The 18176-nt window shown below is 36.2% G+C and overlaps 1 protein-coding gene across 2 annotated transcripts; it reads right to left on the reverse strand.

The window, feature by feature from the left end:
• Window positions 1-220: 220 nt before the first annotated feature.
• Window positions 221-16223, reverse strand: LOC126819626 (retinal dehydrogenase 2). Of its 2 annotated transcripts, XM_050547758.2 has the most exons (14): window positions 16066-16223; window positions 14212-14316; window positions 12939-13079; window positions 6026-6152; window positions 5614-5675; window positions 5263-5391; window positions 4598-4711; window positions 3953-4055; window positions 2319-2503; window positions 1965-2129; window positions 1477-1634; window positions 1231-1305; window positions 808-847; window positions 221-400 (listed from the first exon to the last, which is right to left on the reverse strand). In XM_050547758.2, the coding sequence occupies exons 1-14, from the start codon at window positions 16108-16110 to the stop codon at window positions 368-370; spliced, it is 1482 nt and encodes a 493-aa protein (XP_050403715.1). In that variant the 5' UTR covers window positions 16111-16223; the 3' UTR covers window positions 221-367. The 2 variants fall into 2 exon arrangements, with proteins under 2 accessions (XP_050403715.1, XP_050403716.1); XM_050547759.2 differs by lacking the exons at window positions 14212-14316; window positions 16066-16223 and adding an exon at window positions 13755-13930.
• Window positions 16224-18176: the final 1953 nt, after the last annotated feature.

Genomic DNA, 18176 nt, shown 5'->3' on the forward strand with positions numbered 1-18176 from the left:
AAATTATTTGCAGCATTAGCTGGATTCGTTGGTTCCAAATATTTACCCCAGTGTGAATATCAATATCAATAGTATCAGATTCCATTATTTTAACTCGGTATGTTTTTTTCTAAGCTTTAACATCCTTAACCATAAACTTCCAATATGTCCCAGGAGTACCAGGAGTTGCCTTTAAAAATTAGCCCATCCATTAATAGTTTAAGAACAAAAAAAAAAAAACTTTTGCATAAAGTATTTTATTTTTTTTAAATGTAACAATTCTCTTTATTAAGAGTTAGAATCACTTCATATTATTTTAGTTCTCAAAGACCAAATTATCGTTTTGATTATACGTCGAAAGCAGCAGTTCAGCTCAGGGTGTCTCGGTTTAGGAATTCTTTTGTGGAATCTTTATCACCACCTGAAGAACAAATATTTATAACAATTATAGTATCTACAAAATATTGTTGTGAACGTAACTCTTTTTTCAACATTATTGTTACTTAAACAAAATCGAGTAAATCTATTTAGTGAATTTAGTATTTTATTTTTCAAAATTCATCTATTATTATTGTCTGAAGATACAAACAAAGAATTTGTACACCAGACCTTTTTTTATGTGAGATTAATTGATTTAGCATCCGGACGAAAGTCTCTTGTTGTGACTATCATTTCTTGTAAAGTGAACGATGTGGGTCTGCTTTTGGTCGAATGTAATATTCAAGAGATATTCAATTCAATTGAAACATAATAGTAAATATGAGATCCAGAAGTTTACAATTCTTCATTTGTCTAAAGGAATGGACGGAATAAGAATATGCGACTTACATTTTTAACCTCGAGATATTCTTGCAGACCATATTCACTACTGAAATATTCAAATAGCATAACATGAATGATAAGTTAGATAATAGACAGAATACTGACAGAACAAACAATAACAAAATACAACCCATACACATCTAACAAGCGCATGTTATATTTTTTGTAAAACATACTAGATTCTTTATTAAATAAAAACACACAGGGTTCCTAATATATATTAGAACAGAACCCCATATCTGGTTGGACTTGATTCAGTCTGCATCTAGCGCGGTTTCCGTTTTCACTGCAAGGGTCAGTTTTCGTTTTGTAACTATAACAAATAAGGTGTCGTGTAAAACCGGGTACCTCGACAAATCGTGACACAGTTCCTACAAATTATAACCTTGCAGTACACATTAATTTAATGTAAAAACCCAGCATACTTACTATTCTCTACCAATACCGGACATTTTAAATCCACCAAATGGAGCTTGTGGTGTTATAGCTAGATTACAGTTAATCCTTAAATAAAATAATGTTACACGTATATTAAAGTTGAAATAGGCAAAATCTTAATAAAGGATCAATCTAGTAAGCCAAAAAGCAGGAAAGGGCATCCACTTACGTGAAGTGAACCAAGCCTTCAAACGCCCACGACGAGCATGGTATATCAACACAGTAAATCATAATTACCAAACTGATCCAGCTTGAAGACTGTTGGCAAACTTTAATGCTCTATTGATATCGTTAGTAAATACTGCTGCTCCAAGTCCATATTGTGTATTATTAGCTCTTTCTATAACTTCATCTTCGTCTGAAAACTTCAAAATCTGTTGAACTGGTCCAAATATCTGTTAAAGCAAGAAAAGGTGTATAGGATGTCCAAAATGATGACCGAAGAGTGGTACATGAATATGAGAATGTGATCACCGGATCTCTCTAGCGTCTGTCTGTTTCTACAAATATCACGTGGCCAAAAAACCACAATTTTGTGCATAAAAAAATGATTTGACACCATCAAATCCCGTCTTCATTAGCCCAGTCGGTGCAGAACAAAAGGGCGTTAAACCCCATTTCGCTTTATTTCCATATGCAAATATTATACTATTGTACTTTAATATTTTACTATTAAAATTAGTTGATGTTATATAGATTGTAAAATGATATATAGATAGTCTTACCTCTTCTTTAGCAATACGCATGTTATCTTGTACATTAGAGAATACTGTTGGTTGAATATAATAACCTTTATCACCCATCTTCTCTCCACCACATTCTACTTTAGCACCTTCTTTTTTACCACTTTCTATTAATTCTAATATCTTCTCAAACTGTACATCATCAATCTGTAAAAAAAAACCAATTCTTTTATAGTATTTCTTTATGTTGCAGAAGTACCGATATCTTGGTCATCAAATACATGAATACAAAACGCCCGATATCTGCAGGTATTAAACTTCATACAATTAATTGAACGTAAACTTATCGGTAGCGCTTTTAAGGACATTGGAGTGAAAAGCAAATTTAAGACGAACCTGTGGACCATTTTGCGTTTTTTCATCAAATGGATCTCCAACAATTCGATTGCTAGCCATTGCAGCGCTTTTCTTAACAAATTCATCGTAAATAGATTCATGTACAAATGTTCTGGTTCCAGCTACACAACACTGACCCATGTTCTCCATTACGGCAGCATGAGACCAAGCAACAGCAGCGTCCACTGTAATAAATCAACACTTAAGTCAACTAGGGTTAATTAATAACAATGGTTTCATTCATTTTGGAAAACAATAGTAATTGGCTCACAAATATTGATCTGAAAAATACCTAAAGCAAAACCATTTGTTTATCAATCAAGGTTGATCATTAAAGATTGTTATAATATCCTCAGTAAACCTGTAACAATTAAGGTTGAATATTAAGATTGTGACTATTTGTAAAAAAAAATCTGATATAATTCTTATAAAATGCAAGGTTGAATGTTAAGATTGTTATAATAGCTGTAGTAAACCTGATATATAAACAGTAAGGTTGAATATTAAGATTGTTATAATAGCTGTAGTAAACCTGATCTATAAAAATTAAGGTTGAATATTAAGATTGTTATACTTATAATATCTGTAGTAAACCTGATATATCAAAAGTAAGATTGAATAATAAGATTGTTATAATATCTTTACTTGTATAGTGGTTGGAAACTAAGTTCGCAAAAATGCCTAGAAAATACCAAGTGTGTTAAAATGTCAATCAAGAAAATATCTTCATTTATATATCCAAACGTGACTGTGACATAAATATTTTATGTTTGTAACTGTGGCCGTGGGCCTACTTTACTGAAATAAACATATTATTATTATTATTCATTCATTTTGGAAACTGGTTAGACAACTTACATTTGATATGAACACATTTTACTTGTTGGTTTTGTATTGAAACCTTTTTCAGCCTACATACTATTATTAATAATACCTAAATTATGAACTTCTTAGAACCCATTCCCTCCACTAAATTGCACAAGATTGCCAGCTATATAATTGCATGAACTATATTGTCTTTAACTGTGAATTAAAGGTGTTCTACGTTTCAGATATCTTGATTATCTGTGGGAAGTCTGTTCCTCAAATCTCCATATTTGGTTTGTGATTAGGGTATCACTGTTAACTATAGCTGATCGGAAGATCTTATAGTAAGAGATGGTTGCCAAAAGAAGAACATATCTTGAAAGTAAACTGGGCCGAGATTGTGGACTGCTTTGAACACAAAGGTTATTAATCGGAATTCGATCCGGGCACGAATTGGAAGCTAATGTAAGTTTTTGACAATTGGATGTAATATGTTCACGGATACTAGAATGATACTAGATTGTAATAAATCTCGCAATCCAACAGAACAGAGAATGATTAGAACAAGAATACAAAACTTATATTTAATCGTAAGGCCCTTTACAAAGAGATAAAATTAAGTTGAGAATCAAGATGGATAGAAAACGGTTAGCAACCTAAATATAACAAAACCAGTGGAAAGTGGTATGAGATGTTCCGGAATAAGTAAGTACACCGACACCGACACAAGTTAAATACTTCGTAATATAGAGCCTGGGATTTTAATTCACAAAAGGATGCACAAAAGTTAATGATACAGCACTAAAATATGATAAATATAAACTTACAATCAACATCTCCAAAAACAATATTAGGAGATTTCCCACCCAGTTCTAATGATGTTCTCTTTAAGTTACTCATACCCGAGGCTTGTTGGATCAACTGTCCTACCTGACGCAAAAGAAAATTAGATCACACAATATAAATTTCAAGTTGGCCCAATGCAATGCTATGAAGGCTGGGTCGACTATGAACATACTAATGACAATATCTATAGCGTTCGACCTCTCAGGACCCCAATCCTTTACACCAAGTTTGAAAAATAAATCTTTTAATAACATATGCACCAACACTGAACAATTAGAAGTGGACCATCATGCTAACTCCTAGTTAACAAAGTTTTCAAGAACTCGAAAAATATAAATCCGATTTTTTCCTGGAAAGAAATAGTGACCCTGAAAACTGTGACCACTATCGTGTTGACAAACATTACAATCAGTGTGGATAGTTTTCGGTAAGAATGGGCTGGCAAGAAACAGCATCTCGTCGTTCGGGTGGGATGAAAACCCGAGGTCCCGTGGACGTGTTGGCGTGCACACAAAAGAACCCGATCAAAATTATGCAGAAACACACATTGCATCTCATTATTCAAGTTGGTGCAGAAAAGTATGACGTTAAATTTAACTTAAATCCAAAAATGTCCGTCGAATTACCTCTGTAGACCCAGTAAAAGACACCTTATTGATATCCGGATGATTTGTAATGGCAGCACCAGCAGTTGGACCATAACCTGGTATTATACCAACTACACCTGGTGGAAACCCAGCCTGAAAAATAAATAATATAGAAACTTGTAATAAATGAATCAAAATCAATCAGGGTGTATATCAAATGAGAAACCGCTTAGGTCAAACGTCATGGCCACACTTCACCATCAATAATCTCCAGATCGGTATATGTTTGGAGATTATTGGTGCTATACCCGCCATGCCTATTTAAAAGACCTGGTCAACTTACGGGGTTATTTATTGAAGAAGCACAAAGAAAATGTCCGTTCTAGCTCTTGTTATAAGCATATCCATAGCGATACTTATAAAACCGTATACAACCGTACAATTCTACTGAACCCTCACAGCGGGCTACACCATATCTGAATTATAGGGAGGAGTCAAAAATTATGAACCCATTTGATACCCAGTTCCACCCACCCCCTATGTTTTCATATAATTATCCATTGCATTTTTGCGAAGGATTACATATCAAACTAACGACTTGACATCAATATTGGATACCAGTTTGGGGGGGGGGGCATGGGGGTGGGGGTACAGACTGTCGGGTAATGTAAATGAATAAATCAAATTATACAATATGTCTTTACCTCTTTAATCAAGGCGCCAGCATACAAAGCGGTTAAAGGTGTCTGTTCGGCAGGTTTTAAAATACTAACGCACCCAGATGCTAAAGCTGGTGCCAGTTTCAAAATAAATAACATGAACGGGTAGTTCCACTGAAAATCAAGGAATAAAGATTGAAAGTATGGATGATTTTTCTAGAAATAAATAAGGGCTCATTTTTAGTTGATATCAGTTATCATTCTTGTTGCAGGAATAATTATGAATGAAGACATTATTTTTAAATACAACTTAAAGACTGTTTTTACTTTCTATATTTAAGTATAATCTGAATAATAATCTAATAAATTTGAGTAAATAAAGTGAGACTAACTTACAGGAACAATTTGTCCACAGATTCCAACAGGTTCATGACGTGTATAACAGAAATAATCACCATCTGAAATATTAAAATAAGTTTTGTTTTACCATCTTTCGAATTTTAAAGGATTTACATATGTTCTTACGTTAGATATTGAGCAGTTGGAAATAGTCACTAAATTATGGTCCTTTTGTGTGTTACTTTCGATTTCATCTCCTTTGTTACCCTTTTTTTTTGGGGGGGGGGGCTAATTCTGAATATTTGTTCTTATCTTACTTTACTTACAACTACACAGCGTAAAAATGAGTTCTTTCATAACCCTTGATTTAAACCACGATCAAACAATTTGAATTGGATATTGTGAATATAATGTATGACGACGGGTTTAGACGGTATAATTATATTATACATATATCACATATACTTACTGATTGGGATGGTTTTGCCTGTTATTTTATCTGCCCATCCAGCATAATAACGTAAAATATCTACAGCAAAACCAATATCACCACAAGCGTTTTTATATGGTTTACCATTATCTATTGTTTCTAAACTCTACAAAATAGTAAAAGTTTGATTACAGAAATTGTATATTGCTGGTAAACTTTACATAAGCTTCATTAAAGAGGAATTACGTAAGAGCTAAATCTGTCTGTTGCAGGTATCCCCCGTGGTATTATTCCGCTCTACTCCACTAACCTCTGGGTCCATTCACGGGATAATCACGAATTCAAATTATCTACCCTTGCTGATTTCATTGGTCACGTAGGTTATTTCTACGAACAAATCAAAAAAAGAGATTACATACTAGTCTTAGTATCATTTTTTATGTTCACCGCAATATAGCAGCTTGTGCGTTCGATTATGAGAAGAGAGAGAGAGAGAGAGAGAGAGAGAGAGAGAGATGGGGTTTAACGTCCACTCGACACAAACTAGGTCATTTCGGGACTAACACATGGTTCAATTTTATTTCAATAATTCGCTTGCGCGTAGGGGTCTTTAGCAGTGGGAGGAAACCGGAGGACCCGGAGAAAACCCACGAGGTTGGACAGGCGACCCTACTCTTTGTCACGTACAACCGGGGAATCGAAACCCGCCAGTTGACTCAATGACAGACCGTATGATACAGCGCAGCCGATTATGAGAAAGTTTGCAAGAAATTTTAAAATATAAAAAAAGTGACATGCACACAAGAAGATGTCCTAAAGTATTTTGACAAAGTTTAAAGCAACGATTCGGTGATCTTAGTTTTAATAAAATGCGAGTTGTTCCCTTAGCTCACTCTCTTTCTATTTTTGATTTGCCGATAAAAATAGCACAATTATCAAGGGAGGATAATTTGACTATGTGTCGCTCCCGTGAATGAAACAATGGGTTTGATGGAGTCGAAAGGAACGATACCACTGGGGATACCGAAGATGTTTTTTATTTGGCTTCAAATGTTATATAAATTGTTATTTAAACATTTATTAACATGCCAAGCCCATAATCAACTCTCTGGACCAGCGGATGGCTGCGATTTTGTGTAGATTAGAACACTGCGTTTATTTAAGAGTTTAACGATAAAATAGATAATCGAGACTTTTAACTTCGCATAAAATAAGGTAATTTGACTGAACTTTTCAATATATTCATTTGTCATTATCTATTTGTGACCTATTATAGCAAGAACACTCAGCTCTTTAACAGCATCTTGCTGAATTTCTTCACAATTCTAAAGATATAGGTTGAAAATTTCTCCCAATTCATTCTTGACTATAGATTTAGATAACAAGTTAAACATTGGTCATGTGACGATATGAATGGGCTACTATCATATTCACTGTATATTACATCAAAGTACATGAACATGTCAGTTGGGTCTTAAGCGTACAAAGTTCAATTTATCGTAGTCCGTGACCTATCTGACAAAACACCATAGTCATATTTCATATTTGATCGACGATGGCATGCCCAAAGTAATCTGTCATGAAAATTCCGTCGTTTCATTTTGAAATAGTAACGTAAAATTTGGGCATTATGAGGTTATGGGTGAAAATGGGGACCATCAAAAAAAGGCCAAAGGTTTTGCTCAACTTGTAGAATTTCTTACATATTTGAGCAGCGAAGTTTCATGCTCAAGTGAAATTTTCACAGATAACCGTATGTGTACGTTTTTGTTCGAGCTGACGGCAAGTGCGTGCGATAATCAACATAAAAAAACCCATACACCTAGGTTCCTGCTTAAAAGGAAATATGACAGTTGACAATGTACCATCGTCTCCAAATTACGTAGGCATATATACACACTGAGCTTTTTAAAGAGAGAAATCCAACACCCCGTTTGACATCAATTTTTATTATGAATTAATAGGATCACATTGTGATTCAATTTCATTAATCAAAAGCATTAATTGTGATATCACTGATGTCTATATCATTATTTCGCGCTGTGAATGCCCATCCCATCACACCATCTGATGATAAAGGATAAAGCACACGACCGTTGTAGCACTATGGCCCTTGAGACAATTTTGGCTCTTTATAAAATTGTCTCTTCAATTTGGTCTATAAAGTCAAATCATAAGTACTAAATGAACGTGGTTATAGTTGTTCGTAAAAAAGTGATGTTTTAGTTAAATTATAATCATTGTCAAAATAGTCCACAAATTCTAGCTGTGTATTGACCTATGGTCGGTTGACCAAAAATAGGTAATGTTGCCTGTCTTGGTTGTGGGAAATATAGAGTTTTATTCCTTATATGGCGTGGAAATTCACGTCAAGGTTATTAAAGACCTGGGAAAGTAGGGGGTATAAATTAGGGTGTAGGGTAGAGCTAGATTAGAGCTCACCCAGAGATTCTTACCAGTCATTATATATTTGAGAACGAGGAACCTGCAAAGTTATTTCCAGTTTACTAATAAAGCTGTGAAATCATTGTTGCTGTAGTATTATTATTTGTGTTGAACCAAAAAAGGGGGTACTAATTAAGGAAAATGTTTTGTTTAGGCCCGTGAATAAAATAGAAACAACACGATCAAGATGGTTGATTACGCTGGTTCGTGATCTTCGACCTTTTGACGTTTTTGTTGGGAAATTGACCACAGGTGTTACTCGTGGTCTGGACGTTTCACAAGACATTTTAAGTAAATATAATACGACAAAGACTCAGGATTTTAGGACAACGTTACTTCGATTAAAAGAGGAAATTATGACTTTAACTGATGCACATTATGACATATTAGATGTTGTAGGAGATTTACGGACGTTGCGTACCGGAACTAAGCGAAAACGTTCACTTGTTCCCATTGTAGGGAAGGCTTTCAATTTTTTATTCGGTACCGTCTCCGAAAGTGATTTACAGGACATTCGAATAAATATACGGACATTAGAAACAAATCAACAGCGCGTATATCACGTCCTCGAAAAGAGTATGTCGGTTTTCAATGTTTCACGAATGGAGATTAAAGCAAACCGCCGTGCTATTTCGAAACTGCACGATTCATTAGGGACATTAGATAAAAAAGTAAAAGCCATAGTTCATGAAGCACAAGAACGTATTGTACAATAAGAACAGTTTATTCACATGTATTTGCGCTTAGATTTGGTTGTTGAAGAGGTTAAATTAATGATATTACGAGCTGAAGTTTATCTTGAAACATTACAGCACGAGTTGGGAATGTTGAGCCTGGGACATTTGACGTCCGCCACTATTTCTCCTGCGTCGCTGCAAACATTATTAATGAAAATCGACCGACAGTTGCCATCTAATGTACATCTGCCGGCTGATCCTGTCAGAAATCTTTGGCATTATTATCAGTTATTAACGTGCACCACGGTATTAAATGTTGATCAAATTTTAGTTATTATAGCTATTCCGCTACTTGACTCCGATGGTACATACGATCTTTATCGGACGCATAATTTACCTGTACCAATCCATCCTAAACTTTTGGCTAGTCCGTCCAACGCCACTCAACATGGTCGGTCAATATAATTTGGAAACTACACATTTTGCCATTAATAGTGATTGGACTAAGTACGTTATTTTAAATGTGGATGAAGTGAAACAATGTAGCGACCCTAAGGTGGGGTTTTGTCGAATTAAAAGTCCAATATATCCGGTGAATCTAAATAAATTATGTATAGTGGCACTTTTCATGCAGAATACAAAACATATTAAAATATTGTGTAAAGTAAATGTCAGACCGAACGGTATTTTGCCTCGAGCAGAATATTTAGTTAATGGTTTGTGGGTAATTAGTACGCGAACACACTGTCGGTTATCGATAGTGTGCGGGGGGTAAAAATTTTCAACATTTTACGGTTACTGTAAGACCACCTATGGGTTTGGTTCAATTAAATATGTCTTGTAGAGCAACCAGCGATGAATTAACTTTACCCGCTTATTTTGAACAAGAAAGCGCGGTTGTACAGGTAGTATCTTTTGATAAAATTGTCAAATCGTTCAATAAAGCTTTAGATACTCTTTGGGAGCCTCTACACATTGCCCTTAGTAACTATACGCTTACTAAATTGCCACCAAAATTAGAACATTTAAGGGAAATTTCTATGGAAAGTTTAATTTATGAGTTACATAATTTGAGGCAGTTAGAGAAAGACAAGGCCTGGCCATTTTGGTATTATATATTTATAATTATTGGTTCAACACTGGTAATTCATATTGGCTTTATATGTTGCTATAAACGCAACTCAAAATTTAAAAATTTCTTAAGTCATTGTTTTGGAATGAAATATTGTGGAAATCGTCCTGAGATCAGTGCAAAGGATGAAATAGTTCTATCAAGAAGGGGCGAGTTAACAACTAATGGAGATGAATTAGAAACCATAGAAACACACTCTGGTATTCTCCAATCAACGCCCGTGCCTGGTACACCCGATCCGACATCAAGCACAGCTGTTCCTGCCGCTACTGGTAATAGAATTCCAAAGGAAAGGAAATTAACGGAAAAGTTATCACACGACTTTGTTGTACCTGAATTAAGTGAGATGTTCCGTGTGACTTCATAAGAAGTGTTGTGTTAAAAACAGTCACCCACTGATTGTGTGTATGTGTATTGTATACAACTATTGTGTTATGGGTGAATAACCCATTAATCAGTGACTGTTAGTGCGCCTATGTCGACAAAGTTTATATACTATTTTGCTTATATATTATATACTCATTATGCTTATATCTATATAGACATATCTATTCAGAATGTTATCGGTATCCAGTTCCAGTTATTTTTAGTCCACACGCGTAAGTCTACATGTTGAACGGTAGCTGTGTTGACTGTCAAACTGTCATTAACAATTGAACATGATGTAACCTTTCACCTGTTTTGTGGTAACCAAAAGTCAAGTATGTGACCCTACACGCGTGAATTGAGTTTATATTATCAAACAAACTATGGAGAGTAAACTCATTAGGTCACAAGCTGTTGAATGACATGTGCTATAACAGAACTTTTATTTCATAATCATTATCTATCTGAAAAAGAACGGTTGTTAGTTTCTGGATTGTGAATAGGATTGAACGAACGTTTAACAACATGTTTTGTTTGTGTTTTACCATAGGAGTGTGAATCGTTATCGAGATTGACAGTAGGACACTTCAAGAATCAAAAACCTTTTTTTGAATTTGACTTAAAGTTTTTTTTATTATAGTCAAATTAAAGTGAACTTAGGACTTTGTAAGATAGTGCGGAATTTTTATCATATGGAAATATTTTATGCATGCCATTTTTATTATATGTATGTAATTTTATTTCTTTTGCCAGGTTTCCTCGTTCTCCAGTTTTCATTTACTCCCCCTAACATATATATATATATATTTTTTTTTTGCCATGCTGTAACTACGTACCATCATGTCTTAGCGATGGGAGGTATGTAGCACTATGGCCCTTGAGACAATTTTGGCTCTTTATAAAATTATCTCTTCAATTTGGTCTATAAAGTCAAATCATAAGTACTAAATGAACGTGGTTATAGTTGTTCGTAAAAAACAGTGATGTTTTAGTTAAATTATAATCATTGTCAAAATAGTCCACAAATTCTAGCTGTTTATTGACCTATGGTCGGTTGACCAAAAATAGGTAATGTTGCCTGTCTTGGTTGTGGGAAATATAGAGTTTTATTCCTTATATGGCGTGGAAATTCACGTCAAGGTTATTAAAGACCTGGGAAAGTAGGGGGTATAAATTAGGAACCTGCAAAGTTATTTCCAGTTTACTAATAAAGCTGTGAAATCATTGTTGCTGTAGTATTATTTACGATCACAAGGAACACAAATCAAATTCTACTAACCTAGTAAATACACCAATACTTTTTTCTGGCTTTCTAATTGTTGGAAGACAGTATATCAAGTTATTATTCACATTATCATAATTCTCAACTTGAGTTCAAATTGGGCAAACATTTTATCTATCAATTTTTTGTTTATTTATGGTCCTGGGATCAGGTGGTTTCCGTGATCGTACGATGGTATATTACGATCGTCTGTATGACCTTGACTAAAAATAAATATGCAAGGTCGAACGCATATTGTGTGATAGGAATAATGATAAAGTGACCTGCTAGTCTACATGTAAGGCATGATAACAAAATGAAAAGCCAGTCTGTATCTTGGATAACTGTCAACAAGATAAGACGATTATAGGAGCGCCTCATTGTCAAGGCTAATGACATCCAATTTGATTGCATAAACGACTTCATTTTGAGCGGAGCTATAGCCGTTTGAAGAAAAGTATAGCCTCGATTGTCATTGCTACCGTTGTTACGATCATATAAAAAGTCTCGATTATCCATATTTTTATCAAATCATTAACTGGCAATCATGTTTAAATCCGTTAAAAAATCGCAAGCATCCGATGTTCCAGAGAGTTCAGTTTGGTCTTGTCATGTTAGTAAATGTCTACTTAATAATTTATATAAAATTTAAGGCCAAAATAAAGACTTGCAATAGGCAGATTTAGCTCTTACATAATGCATCTTTAAATAATCTTACAGTAAATTAATTAATACAATATACGTGCAAAAATATTACATAAAACATATTCAAACGTAGTCTAAAATATTCCAACCATAACATGCACTGTAGGTATTCGTTAATTATTTACCACTGAAAGGTAAAATATGAATAATTATAGAATGTAAGCTCAAGGGGGTCTCTCCTTTCGCGTCATTCACCTTGCTTACAAAAATTCTAAAAACGTCATTCAAGAATTATATCTTGTAATTCATAGGTTCACGTTCGAAAAGCGAATGTGCCGAATTGCACCAAGATTCTCCTTTATGCCCCAATGACCAGATTGTGAAATAGCGATCAACACAGGCGAAGACAAAATATAAAATACATACTCCTATGTAACCCATATCTCTATCTATTAAATCTGCTAACTTCATTAATAACGCTCCCCTTTTACTGGCATCCATCCGTCTCCATGCTGATCCTATTTTAAACGCTGCCTTGGCAGCATCAACAGCTTTATCAACATCAGCCTGTAGAAAAGAATGTAGTCTGGGTATTTATATTCTCAAGATTTAATAGTTTGATGCATAGACAATTTGGTTTGGTTGAAAAGTAGAATGTGGGCAGTAATCGATAACATCAGACCAAGACAATAAAAACAGAGAATGATGTTTTCACGGTCAAATCCATGTACCACAGAGCATTTCAGTCTATACGACAAATGAAAACGGAATTGAACCGAGTAGGAATGTTGCAAATCACTATTTTATGACGCCAACAAATGACATGGGGTAAACAATACAGCCTTTAAAACTCCTACTGTACCGTGGAAGACGCATAGCATCGATAGACCAAGGTTGGCCATTGAACAACGACAACGCTCTCTTCACAGGCCCGGCTAAAGCGCCCCCCCCCCCAATAATTTGGCCGCAAGTACTATTTTCTCCAGGTAATTGCGGCCCCTGGACCCACGCCTATATTGACCTAGGATGGAAGCCCCCCCCGCCCCCATCAAGAATTGCTTCCGCCGGCCCTGCTTCAAAGGTGAATTGGTACCAGGGCCACTAGAAGAAGCGTTGCAACGGGAGGTGAGAGGGATCCCACAGCCCGCTGTTCAAAGGTTGTTCTGACCAACCCGGCGACCTTGCATGACGTGTGTGTGTGTGTTTGCTACAGAGGTTGACACACACGTTACTGATTTTCACCTGATATACCATACAGTTCACCAAATTAAATTCGTTATGGCCTCCGTGGATTGTTGAAGACTTTTTGCTGTCAGTATTTTAATGTCCGGCCTACAATCATGTCATCAATCACATTTCAGCTGCGTTGTATCTGGTCAGCTCTTCCCGTCAAATCAGTTGTGCGTTTTCATTGCGTCTCAGTACATTTACAATAGAGACTATTACTATTTTTATTTTAATATTTTAAAAATGATAATACACCATCGCGTGACTTAAATTCTTTTTTTTAAACTTTATATACAAACTTATCTACTTATCATCTTTCAAAACACCCTATAGAGAATAAATGCAAAGTAATCACAGATTAACAGCCTTTAAAGGCTTTTTTTATGTCCATGTAGATTATTGGACAATATGCTATAAGTAGTCACAGCTTATCAATTTATAAAAAGATTATGAACAAATTAAAAAATCCAACCTTGTCCCCCTCCTGCACATCTGCTATTTTCTGCTTTGTAGTCGGATTAATCGTTGGGAAAGTTTTACCACTGACGCAGTTTACATACTCATTGTTTATAAAAGCCTGAAAAACAATTATCCAAGTTTTCAACTACGAAATGTCAAGCAAGGGCACGTTGCCCTAAAATACAACAGATTGTAATATGTTGATGAATAACGTTGAATATTATATAGGCAATTGTGATGAATATGAATATAAAATTGGATGTTCTTATTAAGACAAACATAACTCCACATAGAAATCCTGATTTCAACACTTACATACATCTATTTTTAGAATACAAAATACTGAGAATCATTTAATACTATAAATTTAAAGATACGTGACATTTAGAAGTATATCAAATCCATCGTTTTGGGAGAAATGGGGTTTAACGTCCACTCGACACAAACTAGGTCATTTCGGGACTAACACATGGTTCAATTTTAATCCAATAATTCGCTTGAGGGTAGGGGTCTTTAGCAGTGGGAGGAAACCGGAGGACCCGGAGAAAACCCACGAGGTTGGACATGCGACCCTACTCCTTGTCACGTACAACCGGGGAATCGACACCACGCCAGTTGACTCAATGGCAGACCTTATGATACAGTGCGCACGTGCTAACAATTCGGCCATCCACCCCCACCCCCACCATCGTTTTGGTGGTGGTATGTTAGGTCACGGACGGGAGTGGCTGTCCTTATCTATTCCCGTCCATGACCTAAAATCAGGGCCGTCTTAACAGCATTATTATAGGTCCCCGGGTAAAGCAGTACGCTGTGCAGGGTCCTTATATACCTACACAACAGGAATACAAATGTAAATGGTTGATGACATTAAACACATGTTTATTCTAATAGTACTTGCGACAACTGCAACTGCCCAGCGTGCCGATGCGTTGTAAGACAGTCCTGCCTATATACAGCCTGGTAAGAACTTATTGACGTGCACGTAAAAGAACCCTTAGGAGTTGAAATATTCGATATAAGTGTAGGCCATAGAGCCGCTGTCCAGGCAAAATTGTACATACAGCATACTGTAGGGCGTATGTCCGTCTTCATTAGCCCAGTCGGAGCAGACCAGTTGGACATTAAACCTCATTTTATTTTATTTCCTAAAACACAACTAATACGACGGATAATGGTCATGCGCCCGTGTTAATAGCACAGCTGAGCAGTGAGCAGCATCTAGATCTGCACATATTCTAGGCGATCTATAAATGCATTTTTAGGATATCGAAAACCAATGACAATGTACATATAAATTTTGGTATAGGCCTAGCAACTAATTCTTTGCTTGATGATCCTGTTAGGTAACCGATCGAAGCTTCCTGATGATGAAATGAAAAGAAACGTCCTGTTGTTCTGCAGATAACTTCAAACAGTCACGCCTCACTATGCTTTGGGATAAAAAACGGGCATAGCCTTTTTGTTATACCAATCTATCATTATTTGTTTTAAGTTCTATAATATATAGCAGCTGACATGACATTTTTGTAAGTACACGGTTGTGTTTGATTCAAGCGAGTCCAGTTTCTTCCAGAATAAATAAGCTGTGCCAATTCTAATTTAGGGTCAAAGCTAGCCACAATATCCGATTTTTAAATACATAAATATAATATGATAATGATATCTAAGTCCAGGGTTCATAAAACCAACCCTGTAAGTATAAAGTGTAAATAAATAAATGTATTTCGGGATCCACATTCATAGGTTGATCAAACACGCACCATAGCGGCCTTGTTAAGGTTGACCTAAATGTCCCTATAGAATCCTACACCAGTGGACGGTCTATTCTATTAATATATATCAATACATAAGTAAAGCTCCCTACCTGAGTATATTTAACATCAGGGTTTCTGATGGGTAGTGGTGGCATTGTTTTATCACGTCTGATTACAACTACACTGTTGTCTGCAAGAGTTTGATTTGCCAACGCATCGGTGGATGTAGAAGTATATATAGCAGTCGACAATGTTATCGCTTCAATGTAGATTACATAAATAAATGGCACGTGATGATAAGTTAAAGAGTCTCTGGATAAGGTACTTTATCTTTCGCCCCCCCCCCCCTCCACTGTGTCCAGTGACGGATCATGAAGTCTCCTGGCCCAAGTGACAAGATGCCACCTTAGGGGGTCCGGGGAGGGGATTTAGGGCATCCAGGGGTCCTCCCCCGAGAAATTTTTTGAAATTTCGACCTGAAATGGTGGTCTGTGGAGAATATCACGGGCGGTAAGTCATATATCAAAGCTCGATGTTGATCAGATCTAAAAAGTTAGGTCACTTCAGGACTAACACATGGTTCAATTTTATTTCAATAATTCGCTTGCAGTGGGAGGAAACCGGAGAAAACCCACAAGGTTGGACAGGCGATACTACTTCTTGTCACGTACATCTGGGGAATCAAAACCCCGCCAGTTAACTCAATGCCATGACCTTATGATACAGCGCGCACGTGCTAAGCATTCGGCAATCCAACCCCCTCGATCTAAAGAGACTCGTAGTTTCTAGCAGGTACAAATTTGATGAAATTACTTCAACCAGTCTCCGGGCCCCACAGACTCGGTAACTATACACTGTCGATACGACTAAACAAGACCCCCAACACGACCAACGCGATCCAAGAAGAACTTAACACGACCGAACGCGATTCCGATGCGATGCAACAAGACAAGGACATGTTGTTTTTAGTTATTCGCCAATATCGAAAAACGAAAAACGAAACTCGAGCTAACTTTACACTGCCCCTTCCAAGTACATTGCAGTTAGTAAGATTATGCCAAATGGGGAACGGGCTGTGTCATTCAGCCACTCTGCATTGTGCGACATTTTCGGGCATCGTTTATTATTTGTCAATGTAGCTGCAACAGTCTGATTGGTTGGATGATTGGAATCAGGTCGGCATAGAGTTGGACTTGGGTTGCAAAACTTTGAAGTTTACGGTGGCTGATTTAGGACATGCAAAAAAAAAAAAAAAAAATAAAAAAAAAAATTAAGTAAATCGAGGGCTCGAGATACTAAGTCGAGCGCTCGAGATAATACAATCGAATACGCCTCAACCGATGTTTTAAGCTTTATGGCTTTTTGCATTATTTAATGATAAACTTGCAGGATATAGATATTCATTTCTTCGTTTTTTACAGCCCACCCAAAGCTTGGAATAGCAGCAAAACGCGTTTATACGGGTTGAATTCTTATTTCAATAATTCGCTTGCGCGTAGGGGTCTTTTGCTGTGCAAGGAAACCGGGGGACCCAGAGAAAACACACGAGGTTGGACAAGCGATCCTACTCCTTGACACGTACAACCGGGGAATCGAAACCACGTCAGTTGTCTCAATAACAGACCTTATGATATAGCGTGCACGTGCTAACCATTCGGCCATCCAACCCCTCACAAAGTAAACAAAAGACATTAGTTTATTAGTTATTAGTCTTCATGAGAAGATTCAAAATCAAAGCTCATAATACTGTATGAGCGGGATAGATATCTTCTCGATGGCTAATCAACAGCTCGCATATATCCTTTGGATATGCTTCAGATACCTATTTACATTGTAAATCTTCATTCAACCCATGCATCGCACTGTCATCTTGTTCGATCGTTGTTTTGTAGTTTGTCTCCATATTGCGACATAATTGCTGCGTTTAATGTGCAGCAACAGACCATCACGCAAGATGGTAATAAAGAGAAAGAAAGGCTTGTTATTTTTCATCACGATTAAAATTCCTCCAGAAAATCTTTCTTCTAGTGTCATCTACTGATGTAAGTCGCCTTTTGCCGCACAAACAATTTATTCTAAACGAGCAATTACGTCATCAGATACATCACTTGTCTGTCCCAGTTCTTTAAAAATTGTTAAAATTTGGAATTATCTTGAAAAAGAAAGTCAGATAGCCATTACTGTTGAAAGCATGTAAACCGAGATATTCTCGACACTTTCC

This window comes from Patella vulgata, chromosome 4 (genome assembly GCF_932274485.2).
Source record: "Patella vulgata chromosome 4, xgPatVulg1.2, whole genome shotgun sequence".
NCBI classification, from domain to species: domain Eukaryota; kingdom Metazoa; phylum Mollusca; class Gastropoda; family Patellidae; genus Patella; species Patella vulgata.

Coding starts and splice junctions, on each gene's coding strand:
- LOC126819626 (XM_050547758.2), bottom strand. CDS start 16,110: ATGCCACCACTACCCATCAGAAACCCTGATGTTAAATATACTCAG. Junction 14,317..16,065: donor CTGATGTTAAATATACTCAG/GTAGGGAGCTTT, acceptor ATTGTTTTTCAG/GCTTTTATAAACAATGAGTA. Junction 1,635..1,964: donor TGCGTATTGCTAAAGAAGAG/GTAAGACTATCT, acceptor TTGCTTTAACAG/ATATTTGGACCAGTTCAACA.